This window comes from Chlamydomonas reinhardtii, chromosome 16 (assembly GCF_000002595.2).
Source record: "Chlamydomonas reinhardtii strain CC-503 cw92 mt+ chromosome 16, whole genome shotgun sequence".
Classification (NCBI taxonomy): Eukaryota; Viridiplantae; Chlorophyta; class Chlorophyceae; order Chlamydomonadales; family Chlamydomonadaceae; genus Chlamydomonas; species Chlamydomonas reinhardtii.
Window position 1 is genome coordinate 4,519,153 of NC_057019.1, and position 21,841 is coordinate 4,540,993.

Below are 21,841 nucleotides of genomic sequence, written 5' to 3' on the forward strand. Positions count from 1 at the left end.
TCCCCCCGCCAGCGAGGAGCGTAGAGGGGGTTCGCCGAGCTGGGGCGGCTAAAAGTTCACAGCACATCGCAACTGTGCATGACTTTGCTCACCGATTATATCAACGGATACAGCTGCTCGCACATATCGTGTAAGCTTTCATCCCAGCCGATCGGAACGAGCGCGCTCTGAAATTCTTGCAAGTGCGCGCTCTGGCAGGCCAGACTATGTCGCTAATACATCGCACTGTAAGTTATAGCTGCGCGCATTCTCGAGGAAGCCAAGAAAGCGCAGTTACCGGCTTCGTTCATACGCTGCACTCGCTCTCGCGGCCTGGAAAGAAGATCACGTATACAAGAAGCTGCGAATAATCGATCATGATAGTTGGTTCGAGCTGAATCGCGCTGTAGCGCAAACGCACCGGGTGCGTCACACTTTCCATGGCATATGTAGATAGCTGGGCTAACGACCCTGGGTCACATGCAGTACTATCGCGAATAGCCGCCGAGGAGAACCGGGCTCAATGGCATCGGGTAGGCCCTGTTACACAGACCGCCAAAGTCGCGCCCGTTTGGCGAGCTCGCCACAGGAGCGCGATTTCATTGTTTTGCCATACTTCCTCAATAGCGCGATTTGTGAGCCGCGAACTCGTGCAGACCGAAGCCCGTCTTCAACAGTTTTCCGCAGTTCCCTTGCGTGCCCGTTATAAGTGCGGGGAAAGCAAATCATTTACAGGCGGTGCCCATTGCGAGCAAATAAGGAAGCGAGCGTTTTCGTGAGGTTCTGGATTTAGCTTCCGTTTTTGTCGTAAGTTTGCTACGCAATGCACTTGTGGGTTTGTCTTATTAGCCTTTAAATTGTGACAATTCAAAAATTTGAAAAACCTTGCAACCGGTCGGACTCGGTCGCGACCGCACGAAATCCCTACATGCCGACTCAGCCTACACACATTAACACCCCATTATTGCTCTGTAACATACGTTATGCCTTTGGGTACGGGGCTCAGAGCGTTCCGCGCCGGACATGCAGCGGTTGATTGGCTAACAAAGTCGTGCTCACCAGGACTGAGCATCTGCACCCGAAAGCTTGCTGCATGGTGTCATATGAATGGCTGCTTCTGATTCGGGCCTGTTCAGAGCCCTCCTGAGATGCCCGCCGTGGGAGATGTATGCCCTAGGACGCCCCTACATGCCGTGTGACAGTTCTGATGTTCTTTTCCGTGGCCTAGCCGCCATGTCTCTACATCGGGCCCTAGAACACAGCCTGTGCAAGAGTGTGAAGAGTGTGAGCCGGCGCGAGACCCCACCCACATCCCACCGAGACCCAAGCCGAGACCCCACATCCGCACCTGTCTTGCGACCCTTTGCGACCAAGTTCCCCACGTGCCTTGCCCCGCCGACCGAAAAGCAGCACACCCAGACCGAGATCTTTCGGGACAAGGTCCCAGCGGCGCGGAGGCCGACGCAGACTCACAAACGCAGCTAGCCGTGACCAGAAGTCCGCAATCACCTCCACACCGATCCTTCGCACAACAGCAACCTCCGCAGTCCGGTCTGCAGCATCACGGCAAGCGTAAAGGCGCTGTCGGCCGTATTCCAGGGCCGCCACAGCAGCCAAGCACACGATGTCCCACACCGCCTGCGATAGCCCTGGTGGCGCCTGTACTAACCACAACTGGTTCCGTGTGATGTCCACATTCGCATGCTCCCGCATCACATCACGCAGAGCCTCCGCCACCACACAGTCCCAGAAGTGATGAACCCTAGCCCCAGCAGTCATCTGAGTCCCACACGGGCATTTCTCCACGCGTCCATCTGCGGCCCACGCCGCAAGCATCCCAAAGCCCGTGAACCCGTTGACTGCCAGACGCCAGAGCGGTTCCTTGTGTCGCGGCTCCCACACCAAAGCCCACAGCCGCGCCAGGGCCGCCCGCAGCGCATGAATCGCTTCCGCTGGCGGCGCGGCGCCGCTGTAGGCCTCTTGGATGAAGGCCAAGTGACGCACGCGGAGTGCGTCGTACGCAGGCGCAAGTTGAAGCTGGGTTGCCTGCTTCACCGTAAGGGTCAGCAAGGGCACGTCAGCCGCGCCATGCCGCCACCCCAGGCTCTGCGCAAGCAGCAGCCATACCTGGGGGGCAGGAGGCGTGGAGGCCGCGCCGCCAGGCGCATGCAGTGTGGCCGACGCCGCCACCCTCCACGCCGCCGGTACACGGGCCAGCAGCGCGGAGAATTGGGCAGCAGCATCCGGGCCGGACTGCAGCTCCGGCGGCACGCGCGCCATATCCGTAATGCGCAGGATGGGGCGCAGGACGGACCGCTTGTACTGCATAGTGCAGCGACGCGCGAGGCGCGGCCCGAGCGCACCAGCCGGCTTGGAAGCCACCAGCTGGCGCACCGTACAGCTATCTACGGGTCCTCTGGAAAGTGTGACGCATCCTATGCGTCGTCGCGGACAGCGCGATTTCGGCCCAACGCATTGACATCACGGAATGATCATAGCGTTCTCTATTCGTGATCTTGGTCCCAGGGCGCGAGAGCGAGTGCAGCGTATGAATGAGGCATGTAACTGCGCTTCATTGTCAGGCGCGAGAATGCGCGTGCATAGCGATAACTTGCATCGCAAGTTTCAAACAGCACAGATACGGTTGTCAGAAAACACTGAAGCATGAAAATGGGAAGCCATCTCGGCCGGTCGGAAAGGCGAGATCACAAGGATGACGAGAAGCCGTATCCATGCATATCGCCTATCGCAAAGATACACAGTTGCGAGGTGCGAACTTATAGAACTTTGGCGGGAGTGCCAGCTCGGCGACGCCGACCTCGCTCCACCCACGCCCCACCCACCACCACCAACATAATGAAGCGTCCAGAGCTCGGATAGCTGGGCTCAGGGGCTAAGTTTCTTGAACGGATTTATCAGACCTCATGTTCCCTGGGGTGGAAAGGTTGAGTTTGACAGCCTGTGCGTCGTGAAAGAAAACTAACCAACCGGCTCCGCCTGAGCCTGATCCTGTCATCCAACCCGCCTAGGACAAACAGAGAAACAGCTCTCGTGAGACAAGCAGCTACCGACGTCCTCGTACGGCAGCGCTTGGCTTGGTTTTGGAAGCGCCCCTTTCCACACAGCACGTGGCCTCACCCGCGGGCGCTCCGTTCGACGCCTCACCGATTACTTTGAGATAGGCTGGCTGCTCACGGTTGTGGGAGACGCACGACAGCGATTGACAGAGGAGACCCAACCTCCCACACATTACCAGCCCCGATAACCATCACTGCGAGCGTCCGTTGCCCTGTAACTCACGCATTGCTCAACGTCACGCACCGTCACAGTGGTCCCAGCCCGGGAGTCGGCAAATGAAAGTAGGGGGAGAAATAGGGCCTAGCTGACCTATTGCGCGCTGCTCGCGCCTTGGCCCTGCCGCAGCCCTCCACCTGGCTGCGGCTGCGGGTCTGCCCGGCAGCTTCCCGTTTGCCGCCAAGCAGAAACCTCCCCCCGGGCGGAAACCCCTAACTCCGCTACACCAAGCAACCCTCACAAAAGAAAACACATCCAAAGACAGGGCGGGCGGGTGGGAAAGAAAAACTAGAAGTCCCTCACTGACTGGACTGACAGCCACTAAGTAACTCTACAAATAAAGACCAAACTGGGGGCCAGCCTGCGACTACAAAGCGGGCAAGAGTCCATGCACACCGGGGCACGAACCTACCGCCCCACGCACACTTGAGCACGACAACCGCCCTACAGGGCCGCGCCTCCCCTTGCCTACAGCCGCCACCTCCTTCAAAACATATTTTAGTCAAGAGAAGCCTAAAATGACACTTTGAGATAGGCTGGCTGCTCACGGTTGTGGGAGACGCACGACAGCGATTGACAGAGGAGACCCAACCTCCCACACATTACCAGCCCCGATAACCATCACTGCGAGCGTCCGTTGCCCTGTAACTCACGCATTGCTCAACGTCACGCACCGTCACAGTGGTCCCAGCCCGGGAGTCGGCAAATGAAAGTAGGGGGAGAAATAGGGCCTAGCTGACCTATTGCGCGCTGCTCGCGCCTTGGCCCTGCCGCAGCCCTCCACCTGGCTGCGGCTGCGGGTCTGCCCGGCAGCTTCCCGTTTGCCGCCAAGCAGAAACCTCCCCCCAACCCGATCCTCACATACGCGCTACTACCTGCTGCCGCACCCGAGCTGGCTTCTTGATGTACTCCAGAACAGCGTCCGAGCGCCAACGCCCCTGCTCCCTGATGTCTTCCAGCGCCACCGCGGCCGCCGTCGCGCCCCCCGCCGCAGGCTGTGGGCTGTGTAGCTCGCCACGTCCACGGTCCTCTCCTGGTGCGCTGCCAGTTGCAGCAGCAGCCCCCGTAACCGGGGTGTGAACCACGCCCGCGGCGTTGCCGTTCCCCGCACCCGCCCGACCAGCGGTACGAAGAGCGGGTCCCCGTCACCGTGGCTGATGAGCCTGTCTCCGCTGATGCCCTTGGAACGCTGCCAGTCTGCCAACGCGCTGATCGTCCCCTCCCACGTGCTGAGGGCCAGGCGACGCCCGTCGTGCGCTAGCCACAAGCACACGACGGTGGGGTTGAGGTCCAGCCCCGGCGCCCGCGGCAGCACAGCATCCTCCGCCAACCCGAGCTCCTTGCTGCCGAACTTGACGATGCGGCGCCGCGCCGTGGCGTATGTGACTGCCGAGCTCGCGGCGACCGAGCTCCCCGCTAACGCGACCAAGTTGCCGGCCAGCGACAGCGCCCCTGCGGGCACCGTCGCCGGCCTAACGCCCGCCGCCGTCAGGATACAGCGCGCACAGCGGAAAAGCCCGCTGGGGTAGGCGGTGGCTGGCACGCCTGCGCAGCGCCGGTGCCGCCGGGCGCAGGTGTCACAGCACAAGTCGGCGGCGCTGCAGGGCCTCGCGCACGCCGCGCAGCCGAGGACGCCGCGCGCCACGTGCTCTGCTCACAGCGGGCAAGGCGAGTCAGTTCATACGGAGTACGTACAGCAGGTCGTACGGGGCGGGATCGGCCACCTTCCCCCAAGGCCATAGGCAAACCATGCGCCCTGCTTCGATCACCTCCGCCACCTTAAACACCCTGCTGCCTTTACCCCTGCTGCCCCCCGCCCAGCGGCGGAATCATGGCTGCTGCGGCCAGTGCGGCACCACCACTGTGGCCCGAGTGCTGCTGCTGATTGCTGCCGCTGCCGCCAGCGTCTCCAGGACCTGGCCGATCAGCGCTGTCGGCGGGAAAGCCCACAGGACCTTGCCGGCCAGCTCCGCCTCAAACTCCCCCCGTACCAATTCCAAATCCGCTACCGTGCAGCGGTGAGCCCCATGCCACACGCTGGAGTCGCTCCGCAGCACGTCCCATCACCATGAGAGGTCTGCGGCTGCGTCAGCCAGTATCAAGCCACTCTTGCAGCGCTGCGGCCTCCGCCAGCGCCGCGCTACGCGCCAGAACTGTGTCTGCGGGATTGGGAGGTAGGTGCAAAGTGGGGTTAGCGTCACCGGCCCGCGGCCGTTAGCTCGTCACCCGCGCCGACGGGGTACACATTTATATACCGGAAGTACGACCGGTGGCATCGTCACCCGCCGCCATTGGGGTACCCATGTTTTATATACCGGCGAGTACCACCGGTGGCTTCGTCACCCGCCGCCAAAGGGGTACCCATGTTTTTATACCGGCTAGTACAACCGGTGGCTTCGTCACCCGCCGCCAAAGGGGTACCCATGTTTTTATACCGACTAGTACAACCGGTGGCTTGATCACCCGCGCCGGCGGGGTTACATCATTTATATACCGGCAAGTACGGCCGGTGACCGGATCACCCGCGGTCCACGGAGCACCCTTCTGTTCACCCGGCGGTGCGTACCGGAAGCCTTGGTGACCCGGAGGCCAACGGATCAGCGGATATGACCTAAGCTCGGGCACAGCGACACTGTCGCCCGTCTCGCAACATGACCGGTCTCGACCCGAAACCCGCATGCGAGAGGTGAAACACTTACCCTCCAGATCTTCGTCAGGTGCTGCCTGCGGGGGATCCGCCGCCGGCGCCTGAACAGGCGGGGCGTCCGCGGCGGCGACGGCCGCCGCAGGAGCCATATAGGGCGACGCCCGGCCCGCGCGGCGCCGCCCGGCAACAACCCCCCCCCGCTGCTCCAGCTGCGCCTCCCGGGCGTTGCGCTTGGCCGCAGACAGCTCCGTGAGCTTGCGGCAGGTCCGCCACTGATGGCCGTCCCGGCCGCAGTGGCCGCAGCCGCGGAGATACACCTGCTGGCCCCGGCCGTCGTCCTTGCCGTCGCTGTCGCTGTCGCTGTTGCAGCTGCTGCTGTCGCTGCTGCTGCTGCTGCCGCTGCTGCTGCTGCTGCTGCTGCTGCTGGGGCTGCGCCGGTGCGGCGAGCGCTCAGTCTGCCGGCTGCGTCGGGCCTTGGTCGGGCCTTGCGTCGGGCCCGCTGCACCCCGGCGCCCCGGAGTCCGCTCACCGTCACCTGTGCCCGAGCCTGAGCCAGAGTCCGAACCCGAGCCGGAGCCCCCAGGACCCTGGTCTGGACCAGCGCCTGCGCCCGGAGCTGGGCACGCTGCTGGTAGGTCGCCTTCCGCAGCTGCTTGCGCGCGAAGGATGTAGTCGGGCTCCTCCGCGCGGAGCGCGCTGATAGCTGCCTCGCGTGTCTTAACGATTGCTGTCTACTTGTTGGTATAAGTGCGAGAGCCCAGCCTGTCGATCTGTTGCGTTTCGGTGAAAACGGCGCGATCGGCCAGTCGCGTCTGCTTCTAAAGAAAAACTAGAAGTCCCTCACTGACTGGACTGACAGCCACTAAGTAACTCTACAAATAAAGACCAAACTGGGGGCCAGCCTGCGACTACAAAGCGGGCAAGAGTCCATGCACACCGGGGCACGAACCTACCGCCCCACGCACACTTGAGCACGACAACCGCCCTACAGGGCCGCGCCTCCCCTTGCCTACAGCCGCCACCTCCTTCAAAACATATTTTAGTCAAGAGAAGCCTAAAATGACACATTCATGCTGATTAGCCGTTCGTGGACCCCTTCCCACTCTTCTCTGCCCCGGACAGCAAGTCCAATCTCTCGGAACACGCCGCAACAGTCCGCAGCTCCGCACAGGCTCATCGTCCGGCTCCCCATTCACGAACTGTGCTTACCCCACCCATCCGTTTGCATTTTCTCTGTGTTGCCTTTGGTGCTCATCCGTGGACGCTGGTCACGCTGCGGCTCTGCATCGCGCGTGTGGCGTTGCGGTGTGTCTGTGTGGTGCTATCGCCTGGCCGGGCGCCAGGAGCGTGAGGAATGCGCATCAGCAAACTTCCAGCCAGCCAGCAACTCGTCGGTACAGTAAATCCGGCGTGCGAACAGCCGCGCACTCCTGCCCTGCCGTTGCAAATTGTTTGCCATCTGCTGGGGTTTGGGCATCAGCTGCACTCTACGGGACTTCACCAACCTGCCTTACAACTACACACCCATCCGTCCCCATGCACCCATCAAACGGAACGTCCCTCCTGTCTACCATACACCACCGAACGCGCACAGACCCCCCTATTGATGTTCCTCTTGCTACATGGGCACGAGTTCTACAAAACTGGCGGTCCACCCAAACCTAGAGGCCTCGTGTGGGTGTGTGATGGGACAGTGTTAAGGCAGGTTGGTGAAGTCCCGCAGGGTGCAGCTGATTCCCAGACCCCAGAACATGGCAAGGCCTCGTGTGGGTGGCAGCCGCGCTGCTCTGTCCCTGCGTACGCCTCACAACGCCTGGCCGCTCCACAGTCCCACCCCCCTCGCAAAACGTGGATTTCTGAAGCGCTGCGCAAACATCCCGTGCCAGAGGTCGCAGTGCAGTGCTGGCCCCTGGCAGCCCTGGCGGTTAGTTGGCGCCCGCTACGACTCGGACTAACCCACCAATACCCAGGACCCGTGGTTCCAAAGCCCCCAACGACACGGACCAAGCCAATCGCCACTTGCTGTTTAAGCTGGTTCAAACTGAGCTGCAGCTTCTCACTTTCATGCTCCATGCCGAGTGAGCATATGCGCAGCTCCACCCTCAAGATGCTCAGATCCATGCTCCGCGCTGAGCCGCAGCTGTCATGCGGCGACCATGAGAGCTATCGCCAAGAAGAGCGATTCCCACGAAGATGAATGCATTATGCTCTGCAAGCACCAGATGCACTCATTCTCATGGGGACCGCTCTTCTTGGCGGTAGCTCTCACGGTCGCCGCCATGGCTCGCCACAGCTCTGCGCGGTGGATGGAGCTGAGCATCTGCAGCATGAACTGAGCACCTGCGGCTCGGCATGGAGCAAGGAAGCGAGAATCTGCGGCTCGGTATGAACCAGCTGGGACAGCGCGTGGTGATCGGTGTCGATGGACGCCGGGCAGCAGCAATAACATGCTCACAATCTCAAGCCAAGGAGCGCAATGTCGTGTGACGTTGAAGCGGCAATTGGCCGGTGATACGCGCAGACGTGTAATTGTTTGCAACCTCAATATGACCTCATATAACATGATATACCTATATACAGAAGTTCCTCTCTATTGACACATGCATGGCGTGTATGCGGCGTGTCTTGAACCGGGATGATACCGCAGCGCATCCGCCCCCCCCCCCCCCCCCCCCGAACGCGCATAGCCCTTCCGCGCCTCCCATTGACGTTCTCACCGGCCGTCCAGGCCCAGACACTTCTCCCACTCCTCCCCCCAACCGACCGTGCAACTCATCAACCTCCATTCTTCATAGCCATGCAGATTTGCCGTTTGTTAACCCCCCACTTAGCCTGTCCGCTCCGGACAGCAGGGCCAGGAATGCACGTCGTGCTCACCACCTTGTAACCACACACAACAGAGCAAGTCCAACCTTTCCCTGCTACGGTGAACACTGGCTCATCTATGTTTTCCGGCGCCCCTGCCTACCCCACCCACCTGGCACGAACTGCTCCCTCCCATCCATCTGCACGGACTGTCCTTGCTTTTTGTCATGTGCCACCGGGCGCGCACAGCCCCCCCTTGACGTTCTTCGCGCACAGCCCCCCCCCTTGGAGTTCGAGGCAAGCGTGCCTACAGTACATACACGCAAGCGTACCTATACGTACACGAGTCGTAATGCCCGACATGCATGATTCTGTCCATCACGCAGCAGTCCAGTGCTGGAGTGCAACATGACCTCACCGACTCCGAGCGGCGGGCGCTGGAGCAGGTGAACGTCGAACGTAAAATCGCATGGGACAAGAAAAGGGAAAAGTGGGCTGTGTCACCCCGTGTCATCTCTAAACCGACCTGCCGCCCCAAACCTGCCATCCCACTTACCCACACAGTCCCGCAGTGTTGGCACACTTGGACGTCGCGGGCACGCGAGCCACCAAACGGAATCACAACTTCCAGGCAGCGCTGCCCGTTACACTGCCGTCTGCACTTCGCACACACCTGCTCAGACACAGAGATAGGTTTGGGCCAGGGGTTCCTCTGGTTTGGGCCAGGTAAGGTACGTGTGCATTGAGCGTTGTGCGCATTGCTTTGTGCAGATCACAGCGTACCTGGTGTAGTATTCATCCACGTAGACCACCAGGTGGGCGTACTTGTCCACCAGCAGACGCAGCAGCGCCCGGTTTGGGCCCCTGCCTGACCTGAATTGCGAAGTAAGTGAGTGAGTGGGTGAAGGTGAGTGGGTGAGTGAAGGTGGGTGAGTGAGTGCGTTGCCACCTCGCAAGGGAGTATTGGGCTGAGCCACGTATCTAGTCTGAGGCCGCAAGCGTCTACCTCATCTCCCGGGGTCGGTTCGTACATGCACGGGCAACGGCCCGCCGTAATGTGTCCAGGCAGTCCAGCCACGTCCCGCTGTCAAGCAACAGCACAGCCAGCAGCCAACCAAACAGCAGGAAATCCTCTAGCCACAACACTCCTCACTGCTGCGTGCGGCCTACCACATACTGTGCTGCCTTTGCTCGCCAGCAAAAACCCTACCTAGACATGAGACATCGGCCAGGCCTCATCCTCACCATTAGCGCCGCTTCTTGGGCGGCGCCCTGCTGTCCTCCTCCACGTGCCCTTGCTCGCCCCCTCTGCGACCCACATGCACGCCGCAACTGCTGGGCCCAGGCCCAGAGGACGAAGAGCTGTTGGGGCTGCTGTGTGTAGGCGGAACGGTAGTTGGCACGTCAAAGTTGGCTATGGCGATACCCTAGCAGCGGGGGTAAGCGCGACGCGGGCCTTGGCACCCCACTGCCACAGAGAGCGGAACGGTAGGTGTGAGATGGGACAGCGGAACGGTAGGTCTACGCGGCACACGTAACTGGCCCTGCGGAACACGCCTTGGGCATCTAGATGTGTCTGCTGGGCGTGTGAAGTGTAAACTTCTACCTCTTAGTTGAGGCTTGGCTAGGACTCACTGTGCGCGGAGTCACACGGACTTTGACCGCGGGAGGGTTTGCAGCAAAGTCGGGGTTGGTGGAGTCAAGTTGGGCCCTGATCGTCTTCGGGTGCTGGGACTGTCCCCTCTGCAACATCCGCATTCTTGGTAGTGGGTTGTGTTCAAAATCTACCTGTTTTTGAACTTAATTTGCGGTTGTGTTAGTTTGGCGGGCAGGCCACCTATGTTGCCCCGACCTTGCGGTGGCGGACACACGAGCACGGAGGACACGCACTCATGCCGGCCCTGACAAGCCGTGCTCCAGGGAGGCAGGGGTCTTCAACCCCGGTCCCGGGCTTTTACCTTACAGCGACACAGTGCCAGACTGGCGCTGGCTGATCAGTAGGGGCGCACACCTGCTGACCTGCTGATCAGGGCCAGGGCCTTCGCCGCTCCCGCCGTCCCGCGCACTATGCGTGGCACTCGTAGCACCTGTCCCAGAGCCCCCGCCCCGAGCGACCCATCCTCCGACCGAGCCCCCCGACCCCCCTGCGTCGTGGATAGGCCATGTACCTGAAAAGTGGCCTCTCTCGCGTTGGTGTCGGCATGCCAGGAAGGAGATCGGCCGTCGGCGGGTTGCCGCGTGTTTGGTGGGGGGTTTTCGGACTCTACCACCGCTACAACGCCGCAAACTCTCAGTTCATCACCTCCGATATGCTGAATTGCATTCTGCTGGTCGAGAATAGCCGAGCTATCATGGCGACCGGGCCGATTGGGCGAAATGGGCGAAATGGGAAAAATGGCAGTCGGACACATCTCTGGCTCGCGCGTCGGAACAGCCCCAGTCTACTGTATACATTTTCTACACCACTTCACGTTTCAGCGGCCTGCATCATATAACACAGCACCTGTGCCCAAACCGACCAAACGGCTACTTAAGCTCGCTGACGCTGACGACACTTGCGCTCTAACCACGTGAAACATGCAGTCACTTCACAACTGCGTGAGCTCCGCGCGCTGCAGCGCGAGGGTTTGCAGCCTGCGCCTGCGTGGTCCCGCGCTAGCCGCTCGTTTCGTAGTCACAGTGAGGGCGGAGTCTTCGCCTGCCGAGACAAGCACGTCTTCTAGTGGAGCAACGCAGCCAGCGTCACTGGATTGGATGCCGTCGGTGAGCAGCTTTGGTTTCCACGATATTACAGGATGGGACGCGCTGGTACCGGTCGCTGCGAGCGCCGCTTGCCGCGCTGTCGGCCTGGGCCCGGGCATTTGAAACTTGGGGTAGATGTATACACGTGTGGCGTTGTAACGCGACGCGTCCTGGCCTGGGCCGTGTTTGGAAATTCCCGGCAAGAGATGACGTCGCCCGCGCCAGCCCAGTCGGCTCGACTCCAGCAAACCAGCAGGGGTTTCGCGTCTAGCCATACGATCTTCCGGGTGCTAGAGTTGCAACGCGGGGACGGGGGCAGCGGGGCTGCAGGCCACTCGCTTTGGGGCCGGGGCGGTGTGGTGCTGCTCCCGCCACTCGCTGCTCTCCCCACACACGCACCAGAGGCGGGGCCACTTCTGTGGTCCAGCCCCCATGCACCTGCCGGGCCACCCACCCACACATTCACGCCATCCATACACCTCAGCTTCCTCGCGACGCAGCTCGCCCGCTTAGTGGTCCGCGCGCCCGAAGGCCCAGCGTTGACGTTTATGGCTCCCCTGCGCCCTCCTGATATCACCTGCTCGCTGTGCCCCTGAACTTTACCCCTCATATGTATCGCCTGCCACTCATGCCGCAGAGCTCCAGCAACTCTCCGCCGCCCTCGGTGGTGCGCGTGATGAAGGGCGGGCGCAACGTCCGGCTGCTTCGCCCGGACAGCCGGAGTGAGAAGCGCTGGGCGTCGTTCCTGTCCGCGGTGGCTCTAACGTGGCTGGCCTTCTACGGCCAGTCCATTATCGAGCAGCTCAACCAGATGACAACTCTGCCGATCGATGAGATCGACGGCATTATCTATTTCATCATTGCGTTCAACATCGTCTCGCTGGTGCTGCCCAAGTCGCGCTACCAGTAGGGCGCGGAGACCTCTGCAGGAAGGGGTGCTGTGGCGCATACCCCCGTGTGTGTTTCAGCAGCACCGCGCACGTGTCAGCCGCGGGGCACGGCGAGGCCAACCCCGAGGCAGCGGTTGAAGAAGGGACTGCATCTGCACTGCATCGGTTTCATGTTCGCACGGAGTTGGCAGCGCCATCAGTCAGTCAGGCGGTGCAGGGAGTTTGCAGTGTGTATCTATTCGGGCTTCTCAGCGTTAGGAGCAGGTGAGGAGTGAGGATTCTTTTTCGGTAGGGAAACGCTCGATGCAACCTTCGGTCAGACTTCGACCAGAACAGACCCAACCCAGTACCGAGCACGGCATATTACCGCAAAGTGGCACAGCATTTTTGGGCCGCTCATGCTGGCTCGTGCTGTCCCTGTATCAGTGTATGTATCCTGTTTTATTTGCGGCCAGCTATTGCCTGTGTGGCTGCGCCGAAGCGGTGGAATTACAGAGTTTTTGCTTATTTTGTGGACGTGTCCGTGTGCGTCCGTCCGTGCACGCCGCGTGCGGCAATGTATGAATGTCACGTGTGCGTGTGTATGTGGCGCTTGCGGCGCCGCACGGACCAATGAACTGTCTGTGGCGGTGTGTGTACATGGGGGTGTGGCGGCTGTGCTAAGCGGGCTGGCGCCGCCATGAGAAGGCGTGAGGGTAGACAGGGGAGGTCGTGTCGCATGCGCCGCGGGTATCGTGTGGCATGTGCTGGTTTCGCGTGCGTCTCGCATCTGTGCGACGGCGCGGGCATCGTGACGAAAGAATGGATGAGAAGGACCGTTCGGAGTCGTGTGCGTGCTATGCCGATGCACGCGTGTACACGTTTTTTTGGCAGGCTGACGGCACGGCAGAGTTGGGGCAGGTGTAGGACACGTCAGGGCGGAAGGTTACGGCGCGCGTGGCCCAGAAGGCATCTGCGGGGCACGGCGGGAGGCCTGGGCGGCGCCGCGTACAGCACACCCCGGTATTCATGTCGGAAGCGTGTCCACGGGGCATGACGGCGTAAGAGGCGGGCGGACGATCGAATCGCCCAGCACAAATTTTGCGAGGGGCGGTGGTGTACACCTTGGGGATGATGGACTGGTGCGGGCTCCTGTAAGCGCGTTCTGCTGTGGCGCAAGCAGGGTCGCGCTCCTGGCTGAATCTGCTGGAAACCTATGTGTGAAGACCAGCAAGTCCCCACCCATGAAAAGGGATAGCCCACATAAGGCAGATGCGCGGAAATCATCTTGTTTGTAATAGCGAAATGCAGACAGCGTGTGCACAGAGCTGTGTAAATGCATGGATCCTGTTGCTCATCTAATTTCACACGGTCATACGAAGGCCAGTTGCAGCCGCGGCCTGTTTCGCTGTTGTAATGGGTGTTCTGACTGTCTGCTCGCTTTACATGCCTTTACGACCCATCAATCAGCGCTCGGCGTGTTACACACAAGCGCAAACCTGCGCAATGCCACCGGCAGCCCCTAAGCCGGCCTCGAATTCACCAGGTTGCATCGGTCCCTACACCGCCTCACCAGCAGCCACGTGAAAGTGGGCATCACGCCGGCACAGCCTAACAATGCCGTAGCTGCCCACCGGCCTCAGCCGCCGGGCCCGGCGCCCTTGCGGCGGGGCATCCCCACCTCCCTCCGCGTCCACCTCCATGTCATCCACCCCCTCCACACCGCCGCCCCCTCCGCCTCCGACGCCGCCTCCATCAGCAGAGCTGCCCGCGTCCGAGCCGCCATCGCTGTCCCCGCGGCCGCCGCCCCCGCGCTCCTCGGCTCCGCCTCCTCCTGCCATGCCCCGGAACTCTGGGTGCAGGGCAGCTGCCGGCAGCTCCTCCGCCGCGAAGCCCGCCGCCTCCGCCAGCGACATGAAGGACCCCACCTCGCCGCCGTGCCGCACCCTGAGGGAGGCGCAGCCGTTGCGGCATGGGAGGGCTGTCAGCTCCAGAATGTAATTTAATGAAATTAGTACAAATCAATGCATCCATCATGCACAGTGGTGGGCGGCAAAAGGACGTTGGGGACGATACAGCGATAACCCACATCAGGAAAACCCTCAGCACTGCTGAATCCGGTTTAGCCTTGAGCACGCGGCCCCGAGCCGCCAGGAACACCTCAGCGGCTGAGCACCCATCACAAACCGCAGTCGCCGACCCCCCAGCCACCCACCCAGGCCCATGCGCCTTGGCGCCCTCCACCCTGCCCTCACCCGTGGCCCGCACCTGAACGACACATACGCCACCGTGTGCGGCGCCGCAAGCCTCTGCAGCGCACCCACCAACGCCGGCAGCAGCTCCGGGTGATACAGTACGTCGGCGGCCGTAATCAGGTCCGGGCCGTCACTTGGCACGGCGCCGCATCCAGCGGCGGCAGCAACGTCAGCCGCTGACGCTGCCGCGCCTCCGGCACAGCCAATATCGCCGCCGCCGCCAGCAGCCGTTCCGGCCGCCACCAGCGCGGCCAGCGGCGCCGGAGCGCACAGCCACCCACCACCCGGCCCGTCGCTCGCCGCGCCACCCGCCGCGACCGCCAGCGGCGGCGCCGCCGCCGCGGCCGGGTCCTCACCCCAGCTGTACGGCACCACGGCCGCGCGGCCGCCGCCGGGGCCCAGCAGCTGCGAGTTCGGATCCCGGTTCGCCGCCAGGTTAGCCGCCGCCAGCGGCAGCACGTGCGGCAGGTCCGTCAGCGCCACGTCGGCGCCCGCCGCCGCCAGCGCCAGGCCCACGGTGCCCGGCCCCGTGCCCAAATCCACCACCGCCACGCCGCGCCAGGAGCTCAGGTCCACGTCCACAACCTCCCAGCCGGCGGTGGCGCCGGCAGGCGCCGCCGCCGCCGCTGCCGCGGCATCCGCCGCTCCGGCGGCGGCGGCACTGCGCACCGCCAGGCGCGCGCAGCGGCGCCCCGCGCTGGCCCTCAGCCAGCAGTGCGGCGAGCGCGGGTCCAGCGGCGCGGTGCGCAGCAGGTGTTCTGCCAGCAGGTAGCCGGCCTGCCAGACCACCAGGCCCACGTTGGCCAACGACGACAACGGCGGCCCAGACCACTCCATGGGCGCGGCACCAGAGCCCGGGGCAGCGGTAGCGGCGTTGGTGGCGGCGGCTGCCGCCGCCGGGCTGGTGGCAGGCGGCGCTCCGGTTGAGGCGCCTGGTGCGGTCTCTGCAGTGTCAAGGCGTTGGTGCCCAGCAGCAGTAGCGGCAGCAGCTGCAGCGTGGTGGCCGTGGCTGTGGCTGGTGTCAAGGCTGCTGCCGCCCAGTCCGCGAACGCCAGGTTGCATGCCCAACCCCAGCCCACCACGTGCGCCAACTGCTGACGCCGCCACTGCCAACACTTCCGATGCCGTCACAGCAGACCCCGCCGCAGACTCCGCTGCGCCGCACGCCTGCGCCTTCCCCGCCGGCAACCCAGCCGCCCCAGGCGCTGCACCGCTCGCCGCGTGCACCGTGGCCGCCACCGCCGCCGCCAGCACTGCCGGCGGCGGCCCCGCGCCCGACAGCGCCGCCCACTGGTGCAGGCGCAACGTGACGCCGCCGGGCAGCTGCAGCAGCCGCACATCTGCGCGTTGGTCGGCGGCGGCGCCCGCCACTCGGTACGGCACCAGGGCCATTCTGCCGACTCACACTGGCAATCAACGGCCGCGGCGGTGGTGCCACAGCAGGCGTGGGATGCAGCACCGCTGTCACCGCCACAGCACCGCCGAGGTGTGCGATATCGCTCTTGGGCAAGAACGCCCGCCGCCTCACGCACTACTGCACGTGCGTCTCACACGCACGACCCAGATGACCAAACTCACAGGTATGGTCCTCGTGTGAGGGATTCAAGCAAACCGCAGTGCAAGGAATGCCCTCGATCTTACCCGCGCTGGCGGGAAAGCTGCCACCAACCAAATCAAACCACTGCTCCTGTCTTCGTAGCGTCCCGGTAGTTTTCAATGCGTGATATGTCAAGCAATCGTTAGCTATCTCGGACACTTGATCTCCGAGGTGTCACTATGCGTCTAAGCACTCCACTCCGACACGGCTGCAGCCGATCTGCGGACGAGGACTCGTGCACTTCGCACACTCTCTCAAGCACTGCTAGGGTCCGCACGCTTCGACGCGGTCTGGTGAAGCTCCATTGCACCGCCACTGCCCACGGCGCCACCGCTACTGATGCCCCCTCCACCGCCGCCGCCACCCAGCCCCAAGCCGCCGCGCCCGCCGCCGCCGCCGCCCACAGCCAACGGCTTGTAGCCGTACAAGTTGCCCCAGCGCGTGAGCGCGCCCGAGTTGGGAATCAAGGATTTCAAATCCTTGAGGCTGTTGTTGATGCCCTGCCTCAGGATCCGCTGCCCGTACACCAGGCCGTGTTCCAGATCCACCACACGCGGCTCGTTGGAAAGCCCCAGCACGCTACGTATCGTGCCCCAGCACCTGCAAGCCATGAAGGCGCAAAGAGGGCAGCGCGTGGGCCATAGGATCAGGCGTGGGCGCGGGCGTACGGACTAACACTACGTGTTGTGCCCACGCTGCGTGCCCGCGCCCGCCCACGCCCCACCCCAGCCGGTATATCCCCTAGTTCCCACTGCTCCCCTCCCCTCCCTGATCCCCGCCGCGCCCCACCAGTGTCCCTGTCCTCCCTGCCCTACCGCACCTCTCGCTCGGAATGTAGCCCGGCCCCAGTCCCAGCCCTACCCTGCGCAGCCTCCCGCCGCCAAGCCCCAACCCATGCCGCCTGTGCCCCGCCGCCAGCACGCTGCCCCAGTGGTCCCCGCCCAGGCAGCCCAAATACCCAGTCAAAGGGCGGAGACATCCATTTTCCCAATGTTTCCGAAGCCAAACACTTCAAACCCACCCGGCAGCGTGCCGGTCCACGTGCGGCGGCTGCGGCGGACCCCACTTGGCCTCCACCAGGTACAGCCCCGCGGCGGCACACACCGAGCCCGCCACGTCAGCAACCAGGTCTTTGCCGGAAAGCGCCCCCGGCCACAACTGTTGGAGAGAGAGTGTGTATGTGTGCGTGCAGGTGCGTCATAAGAGCGGGGAAGCGTGACGCCTTAAGAAGTGCAGTGCTTGGCACGTGGTTTTAGGGGCGCACGCCTGGCAGCAGTGCTGGGAGCAAGCAAAATTCCGCCGCGTCCGGCGCCAAGACGGCCTAGGCGTTCATGCGCGCGCCTTGAGGGCAGGTTGGGCTACGGCATATGGCACGGCTGCCTAGGGGTTGCTTCTCACCTGCAGGTAGTCGCCAAGCTCCTTCAGCAGGCCCACCAGCAGCCCCACGAGAAGGCCAAACGTAAATCGGCCGCGGAACAGCCGGTAGTGCCGCTTGCACAGCCAGTATGTCACCAGCGTGCAGAAGCCCTGGGGGACGACAGGCAAGGGTGGCAGAGGTCGGCGGGGGTTGTTTGGAAATGTTGGGGGACAAAGAGTCGCGGCCCTCCAACAGTGCAGCTCTCTGGTGATGGCAGGTGCGGGTGACAGCTGCGGTATTCCGCTAACCTTGCCACTCTATCACAACTACTGCATTTGCATTAGCGCCTGCGGGGCTGTTGTTGCTCGTGTTGATCGCTCAACTGTCAGCATTCCCCTGAGCGACTCACGCAGGCCAGCCAGTGCTCCAGTTTATCTAAGCCAAACCACAGATCCTGGTCGATGGGGCCAGGGGCCATCACGCGCAACCCAAAGCGTCGGACGCCAGTGCGCCCTTCTTTGCTTGCGCTGCTTCGATGTGTCAGTACGATATCAGTTTCAAAGCCCCAGTCAGCTTACATGTTTTCCAGTTCGGTTCGGCAATGAAACAACAATATGCCAGGCCCACTCGCAACCGATGCGACCTAGCGAAGCCCCTGTCTCATTGATAATCCAATGACCTGTTGACATAAGAGTATTGTATTTCATTTAATCAGGCATCAAGGCAAATGCTGCACTGGAAGCCCCAGTCCCGGCGAGAGCCGCTTGTCACGTTTTGGCCCAAGTCGAAAACGAATCCGCAACCTCCACCAAATAAGGGCAACGATGCGTCGCAACCGGAGCCGGCACCACCGCGTCTAGAGCATCTGTCATTGGAGCTGGTGCTTACGTGCCTGGAGCCCCGGGAGCTAGCAAAGTGTCGCGTGAGTACCCGAATCATCGTAGGGACCAGCGCGCGGGCGATGTGGCGACTCTTGACGCCAGCCCAACGTGGCGCGCGGGGACGCTGCACGTCTGCACCGCGTCACCCGTCACGCAGCAGGTTGACTGTGCCTCGCTATGCTTTCACGCGTTCCTCCTGCACTTGCGCTGTGCTGTGCAGGTCGTGTGCAGGGAGTGGCACGAGGCTGCCACCAGTCCCGAGGTGCGTGGCGGCGCCTGGCCAGAGACGGCAGCTGTTGGGGCGACTGGCGCCGGCCGCCGGTGAACCAACGGCCTGGGCGCATTTGGGTCCGGGAACCCACAAACAAGCAGAGGCTCGTGATGTTGAACTCGGGATCTCCGCCGTGGTGTGGCGGGGTCGGTGGCGCCGTCGCGCTGCGGCCGCTCCGCCATCGCGCTGCGGCCGAACGCACGTGCATATGCACTGCTGCTTTCAGCTTTCGCAGCTACACGCGCACTGCCCCACCATATTCACACATGCCGTACCCGGCGGCTACGCACAGGTCCGGCGCAGCTGCTTCATGACGCACTGGCGGCTGGGCGGCCTGGTGGGCGAGCCGCGCAACGCCTCGCTACTGGACGTGAGTTTGGCCCAGCTGCAGCTGCCGCTGCCGTCTTAGCTGCCTTGATAGCTGCACAGCGGGCTTGTCCCCCGACCGGACCGCCGTCGCCTTTCACCTATCGCCCCAGCTCAGCCCAACACGCCGTTGTCCCTGCTGTTGCCTGCACACTTTTTCCATCTCCTCAATCCCAGCCACACATCGCATACGTACGGCCGGCATGACCACGTTGCAGACCGCCACGCTGGGCCACTTCGTGTCGCGGCACGAGGTGGCTCGCGGCGACAGCCCCACCAGTCTGGCGGTGCGGTACGGCGTGTCGGTCACGGCCGTCAAGCGCCTCAACAACCTCATCTCCGACCACAGCCTGCTCTCGCGCAGCGCCGTGTACATTCCAGGTGAGGGGAGGGCTGGGAGGAGCGTGCGTTGGGCGTTGCGTGACAGTACGGACAGCCGGAGGACACCCAGTTCGGTTGTGCGCTGGGTACGCGCGGTACGGTTTCCTACTGGTGCAGGCGTCACCCTTAAGTCACCTTAGCTCGTAGTAGTCCGGGCGCATAAGTGCTTGCCGTATGAACCCAATACAACCGCTCTTTGACCTTACGCCCCCAACCCACCCCACGCCACCAACCCGTGTGGCTTCCTACACACCCGGCCGCAGTCCCCAACGCGGCCTGCCTGGCGGGCGCACACGTGCTGTTTGAGTACTGCCGCAACGCCTGCCGCGAGTTGTTGGTGCTGGTGGGAGAGGACGAGGCGGCGGCGGCGAGGGAGGCAGCCAAGGCGGCGGCGACGGCAGCGGCCAGCAATGCGGCGGAGGGCGAGGCGGAGGCGGAGAACGAGGGCTCCAGCAGCCGTATGCAGGTGCTGCGGGTTCTGGCCGCCCTGAGCTTCAGGTCCCATCCATCCGTAGGACCGTGTCCCCCGCACGCCGTACACACCGTAGCCCAGGCTGAGCACCTGGTACCGCAACCTGACGCCGTGAATTTTGAGGCCGTGTGTGTTTGGGTGTGCGCGACGTGCATGCTTACGCGTGCGTGCCGCCTCCCCTTCTGCTCCTCCTCCTGCCGCTGCAGGAGGCCTCCAAGCTGCGCGACAAGCTGGTGGCGCTGCTGGGCCGCTCGCTGCACGTGGACGAGCACACAGCCAGGTGGGGGGCCGAGGGGCGCGGGGGCAGAGTCGGGGCGGGGCGGGTGAAGGGGCATGGGTAGGCGGGGGTCTACAGGCGAGGCGCCGTTGCGGTGAGGGCGGGAGGGGGCGGGAAGCAGGGGTGCAGACGGGGCGTGTGAGTGCAGCACGCCCTCCCGCTCACGCTGCTGGCGGCTGCCGCGCAGGTACTACCTGGCGGAGGCGGGCTGGTGCCCCAAGAAGGCCGTGGCCATGTGCGGTGAGTGCGCGAGGGAGGGAGGGATGCGGGGTGCGGCGGGTGCGGCGGGCACATCGCGGTGCCGGCGCGGTGCGGCGCGGCGCCACCAGTTGGGCATGCCGTGGTGGAGGCCGCGTTTGCCGCGGTGCCAGACACCGCGGCTACGGGCCCGCGAACGTCGTCGAGCACGTGGCCAGTCAGCAGCACCCACCCGTTGGCCTGCCCGCCGCATGCTACAACGGTACTGCTGCAGTTCGTTCACACCTGACTAGAACCTTGCCGCCTGCGCCGCGCCCCGACCTCCCCTCCAGAGCAAGACCTGGCATGGGAGAGCCGAGCTCCCGGATCCAGCCGCCGGCGCCGGGGGCCCATCCGCCCTGTAGATGACTAGAGCAGGGGCGTGCGCGTGCGCATCCTCTCACAGGTTCCACAGTGCTCCTTAACCCTATGCTCGGCGCGCTTTTACTTGACGGTTGGTAGCCCTATGTGTAGGGTGTAGAAACACACAATGTGTGTTTGCGTGTGCGCGGGCCGGTCTGTGCACACTGCCCATTACGTCCGCGCCAACCCCCTTCGACCACATACGCCATGCCGATGCACCAGCATGCGCACCGTGCTTGAGTTCCGTTGTAATGGTTTTGTATTCTGATGCTTTACCCCTTTACTTCCACGTTGTGGCGCGTGTGCGTGTCTGTGGCGCGCTGCAAGTCGGCGGCAGCTTTGTACCACTAGGAATCAAGTTTAGCAGGGTGGAGATGTGCCACCTGAGTGGCCTTGGTAAGTGCAGGATGCATGTGATACGATAGCTGCCGTGCGTTTGGGGTTTGTGGCTTATGTCTGGGAGCGTCTGGGCGTTGTAAGGCATACCTGCGCGCGCTTCGTGTACAGACCCAGCTGTACGGCAGTGGGGCGCACAGCGCCGTCAAACGGCTGGGTTCCGGATTCATAACTTATGTGAGTAAATGTGAGCGTACGTTTGTCAAGCGAGGCAGGCAAGGGGTTCACGTCCCTGTTGGATGCTATAGCGTCGGGTAAATACCATAGTTGTATATTGCTGTATAGCAGGCGAGGGGCTGCAAGCAGTGTGCCGTTGCGCATGCGGCCTGGCTGAAATTTGGCGCGTGAGCGGACTCGTGGGTGAGCGGACTTTAAGCGTGCTTGAGGACGTGCTGCTGCGAAGGATGACAGCGAACTGTGGTGCAAGCAGCGCAACTGCGGCCAGTATGTCAGTTGTGTTTGCCAACACACTCGCTTGAGGATGAACAGCCGAACAGGCAGTCTGTCCATGGCCATAGACGTTTTGAGATAGGCTGGCTGCTCACGGTTGTGGGAGACGCACGACAGCGATTGACAGAGGAGACCCAACCTCCCACACATTACCAGCCCCGATAACCATCACTGCGAGCGTCCGTTGCCCTGTAACTCACGC

General features: G+C 63.0%; 7 protein-coding genes across 7 annotated transcripts in view; 2 read left to right on the plus strand and 5 right to left on the minus strand.

The window, feature by feature from the left end:
* The window catches only part of CHLRE_16g667353v5 (uncharacterized protein), a 4,461-nt gene extending 3,635 nt beyond the window's left edge, over positions 1-826 (minus strand). Inside the window, exon 1 of the mRNA XM_043071084.1 lies at positions 93-826. The gene's annotated coding sequence lies outside the window, so the exon portion shown is untranslated. The remainder of the gene's footprint in view (positions 1-92) is intronic.
* Positions 827-880: 54 nt separating this feature from the next.
* CHLRE_16g667354v5 (uncharacterized protein) lies at positions 881-2,756 on the minus strand. Its single transcript, XM_043071085.1, has 2 exons — positions 2,190-2,756; positions 881-2,106 (listed from the first exon to the last, which is right to left on the minus strand). Exons 1-2 carry the CDS (start codon positions 2,305-2,307, stop codon positions 2,057-2,059), a joined length of 168 nt encoding a protein of 55 aa, XP_042915876.1. The 5' UTR covers positions 2,308-2,756; the 3' UTR covers positions 881-2,056.
* A 66-nt stretch (positions 2,757-2,822) lies between these two features.
* CHLRE_16g667300v5 (uncharacterized protein) lies at positions 2,823-6,987 on the minus strand. The gene is made up of 3 exons (XM_043071082.1): positions 6,450-6,987; positions 5,973-6,404; positions 2,823-5,432 (listed from the first exon to the last, which is right to left on the minus strand). Exons 2-3 carry the CDS (start codon positions 6,067-6,069, stop codon positions 5,362-5,364), a joined length of 168 nt encoding a protein of 55 aa, XP_042915877.1. The 5' UTR covers positions 6,070-6,404; positions 6,450-6,987; the 3' UTR covers positions 2,823-5,361.
* Positions 6,988-11,158: 4,171 nt separating this feature from the next.
* Positions 11,159-13,765, plus strand: CHLRE_16g667250v5 (uncharacterized protein). Its single transcript, XM_043071081.1, has 2 exons — positions 11,159-11,488; positions 12,105-13,765. Exons 1-2 carry the CDS (start codon positions 11,480-11,482, stop codon positions 12,375-12,377), a joined length of 282 nt encoding a protein of 93 aa, XP_042915878.1. The 5' UTR covers positions 11,159-11,479; the 3' UTR covers positions 12,378-13,765.
* Position 13,766: 1 nt separating this feature from the next.
* CHLRE_16g667200v5 (uncharacterized protein) lies at positions 13,767-16,027 on the minus strand. The gene is made up of 2 exons (XM_043071080.1): positions 14,605-16,027; positions 13,767-14,283 (listed from the first exon to the last, which is right to left on the minus strand). The coding sequence occupies exons 1-2, from the start codon at positions 15,981-15,983 to the stop codon at positions 13,896-13,898; spliced, it is 1,767 nt and encodes a 588-aa protein (XP_042915879.1). The 5' UTR covers positions 15,984-16,027; the 3' UTR covers positions 13,767-13,895.
* Positions 16,028-16,081: 54 nt separating this feature from the next.
* Positions 16,082-18,117, minus strand: CHLRE_16g667150v5 (uncharacterized protein). Its single transcript, XM_001691914.2, has 4 exons — positions 17,955-18,117; positions 17,587-17,715; positions 17,210-17,346; positions 16,082-16,788 (listed from the first exon to the last, which is right to left on the minus strand). Exons 1-4 carry the CDS (start codon positions 18,021-18,023, stop codon positions 16,443-16,445), a joined length of 681 nt encoding a protein of 226 aa, XP_001691966.2. The 5' UTR covers positions 18,024-18,117; the 3' UTR covers positions 16,082-16,442.
* A 100-nt stretch (positions 18,118-18,217) lies between these two features.
* Positions 18,218-21,840, plus strand: CHLRE_16g667100v5 (uncharacterized protein). Its single transcript, XM_043071079.1, has 8 exons — positions 18,218-18,467; positions 18,647-18,688; positions 18,990-19,067; positions 19,282-19,444; positions 19,708-19,910; positions 20,123-20,196; positions 20,381-20,433; positions 20,724-21,840. The coding sequence occupies exons 1-8, from the start codon at positions 18,273-18,275 to the stop codon at positions 20,801-20,803; spliced, it is 888 nt and encodes a 295-aa protein (XP_042915880.1). The 5' UTR covers positions 18,218-18,272; the 3' UTR covers positions 20,804-21,840.
* The last annotated feature ends 1 nt before the right edge of the window (position 21,841 follows it).

Bases quoted from the DNA above. Each gene is read 5' to 3' on its own strand.
- CHLRE_16g667150v5 (XM_001691914.2), bottom strand. From the start codon at position 18,023: ATGGCCCCTGGCCCCATCGACCAGGATCTGTGGTTTGGCTTAGATAAA. The intron at 17,716-17,954 runs GTGAGTCGCTCA...GTCGTCCCCCAG, and splicing joins TGGAGCACTGGCTGGCCTGC to GGCTTCTGCACGCTGGTGAC. The intron at 17,347-17,586 runs GTGAGAAGCAAC...TCTCTCCAACAG, and splicing joins AGCTTGGCGACTACCTGCAG to TTGTGGCCGGGGGCGCTTTC.
- CHLRE_16g667354v5 (XM_043071085.1), bottom strand. From the start codon at position 2,307: ATGCAGTACAAGCGGTCCGTCCTGCGCCCCATCCTGCGCATTACGGAT. The intron at 2,107-2,189 runs GTGTACCGGCGG...CCTGCCCCCCAG, and splicing joins ATTCTCCGCGCTGCTGGCCC to GTATGGCTGCTGCTTGCGCA.
- CHLRE_16g667200v5 (XM_043071080.1), bottom strand. From the start codon at position 15,983: ATGGCCCTGGTGCCGTACCGAGTGGCGGGCGCCGCCGCCGACCAACGC. The intron at 14,284-14,604 runs GTGCGGGCCACG...CGCCTCCCTCAG, and splicing joins GTGGCGTATGTGTCGTTCAG to GGTGCGGCACGGCGGCGAGG.
- CHLRE_16g667300v5 (XM_043071082.1), bottom strand. From the start codon at position 6,069: ATGGCTCCTGCGGCGGCCGTCGCCGCCGCGGACGCCCCGCCTGTTCAG. The intron at 5,433-5,972 runs GTAAGTGTTTCA...CCAATCCCGCAG, and splicing joins ACCTGACGAAGATCTGGAGG to ACACAGTTCTGGCGCGTAGC.
- CHLRE_16g667100v5 (XM_043071079.1), top strand. From the start codon at position 18,273: ATGCTGCACTGGAAGCCCCAGTCCCGGCGAGAGCCGCTTGTCACGTTT. The intron at 18,468-18,646 runs GTGAGTACCCGA...TGTGCTGTGCAG, and splicing joins GGGAGCTAGCAAAGTGTCGC to GTCGTGTGCAGGGAGTGGCA. The intron at 19,068-19,281 runs GTGAGTTTGGCC...ACCACGTTGCAG, and splicing joins GCAACGCCTCGCTACTGGAC to ACCGCCACGCTGGGCCACTT.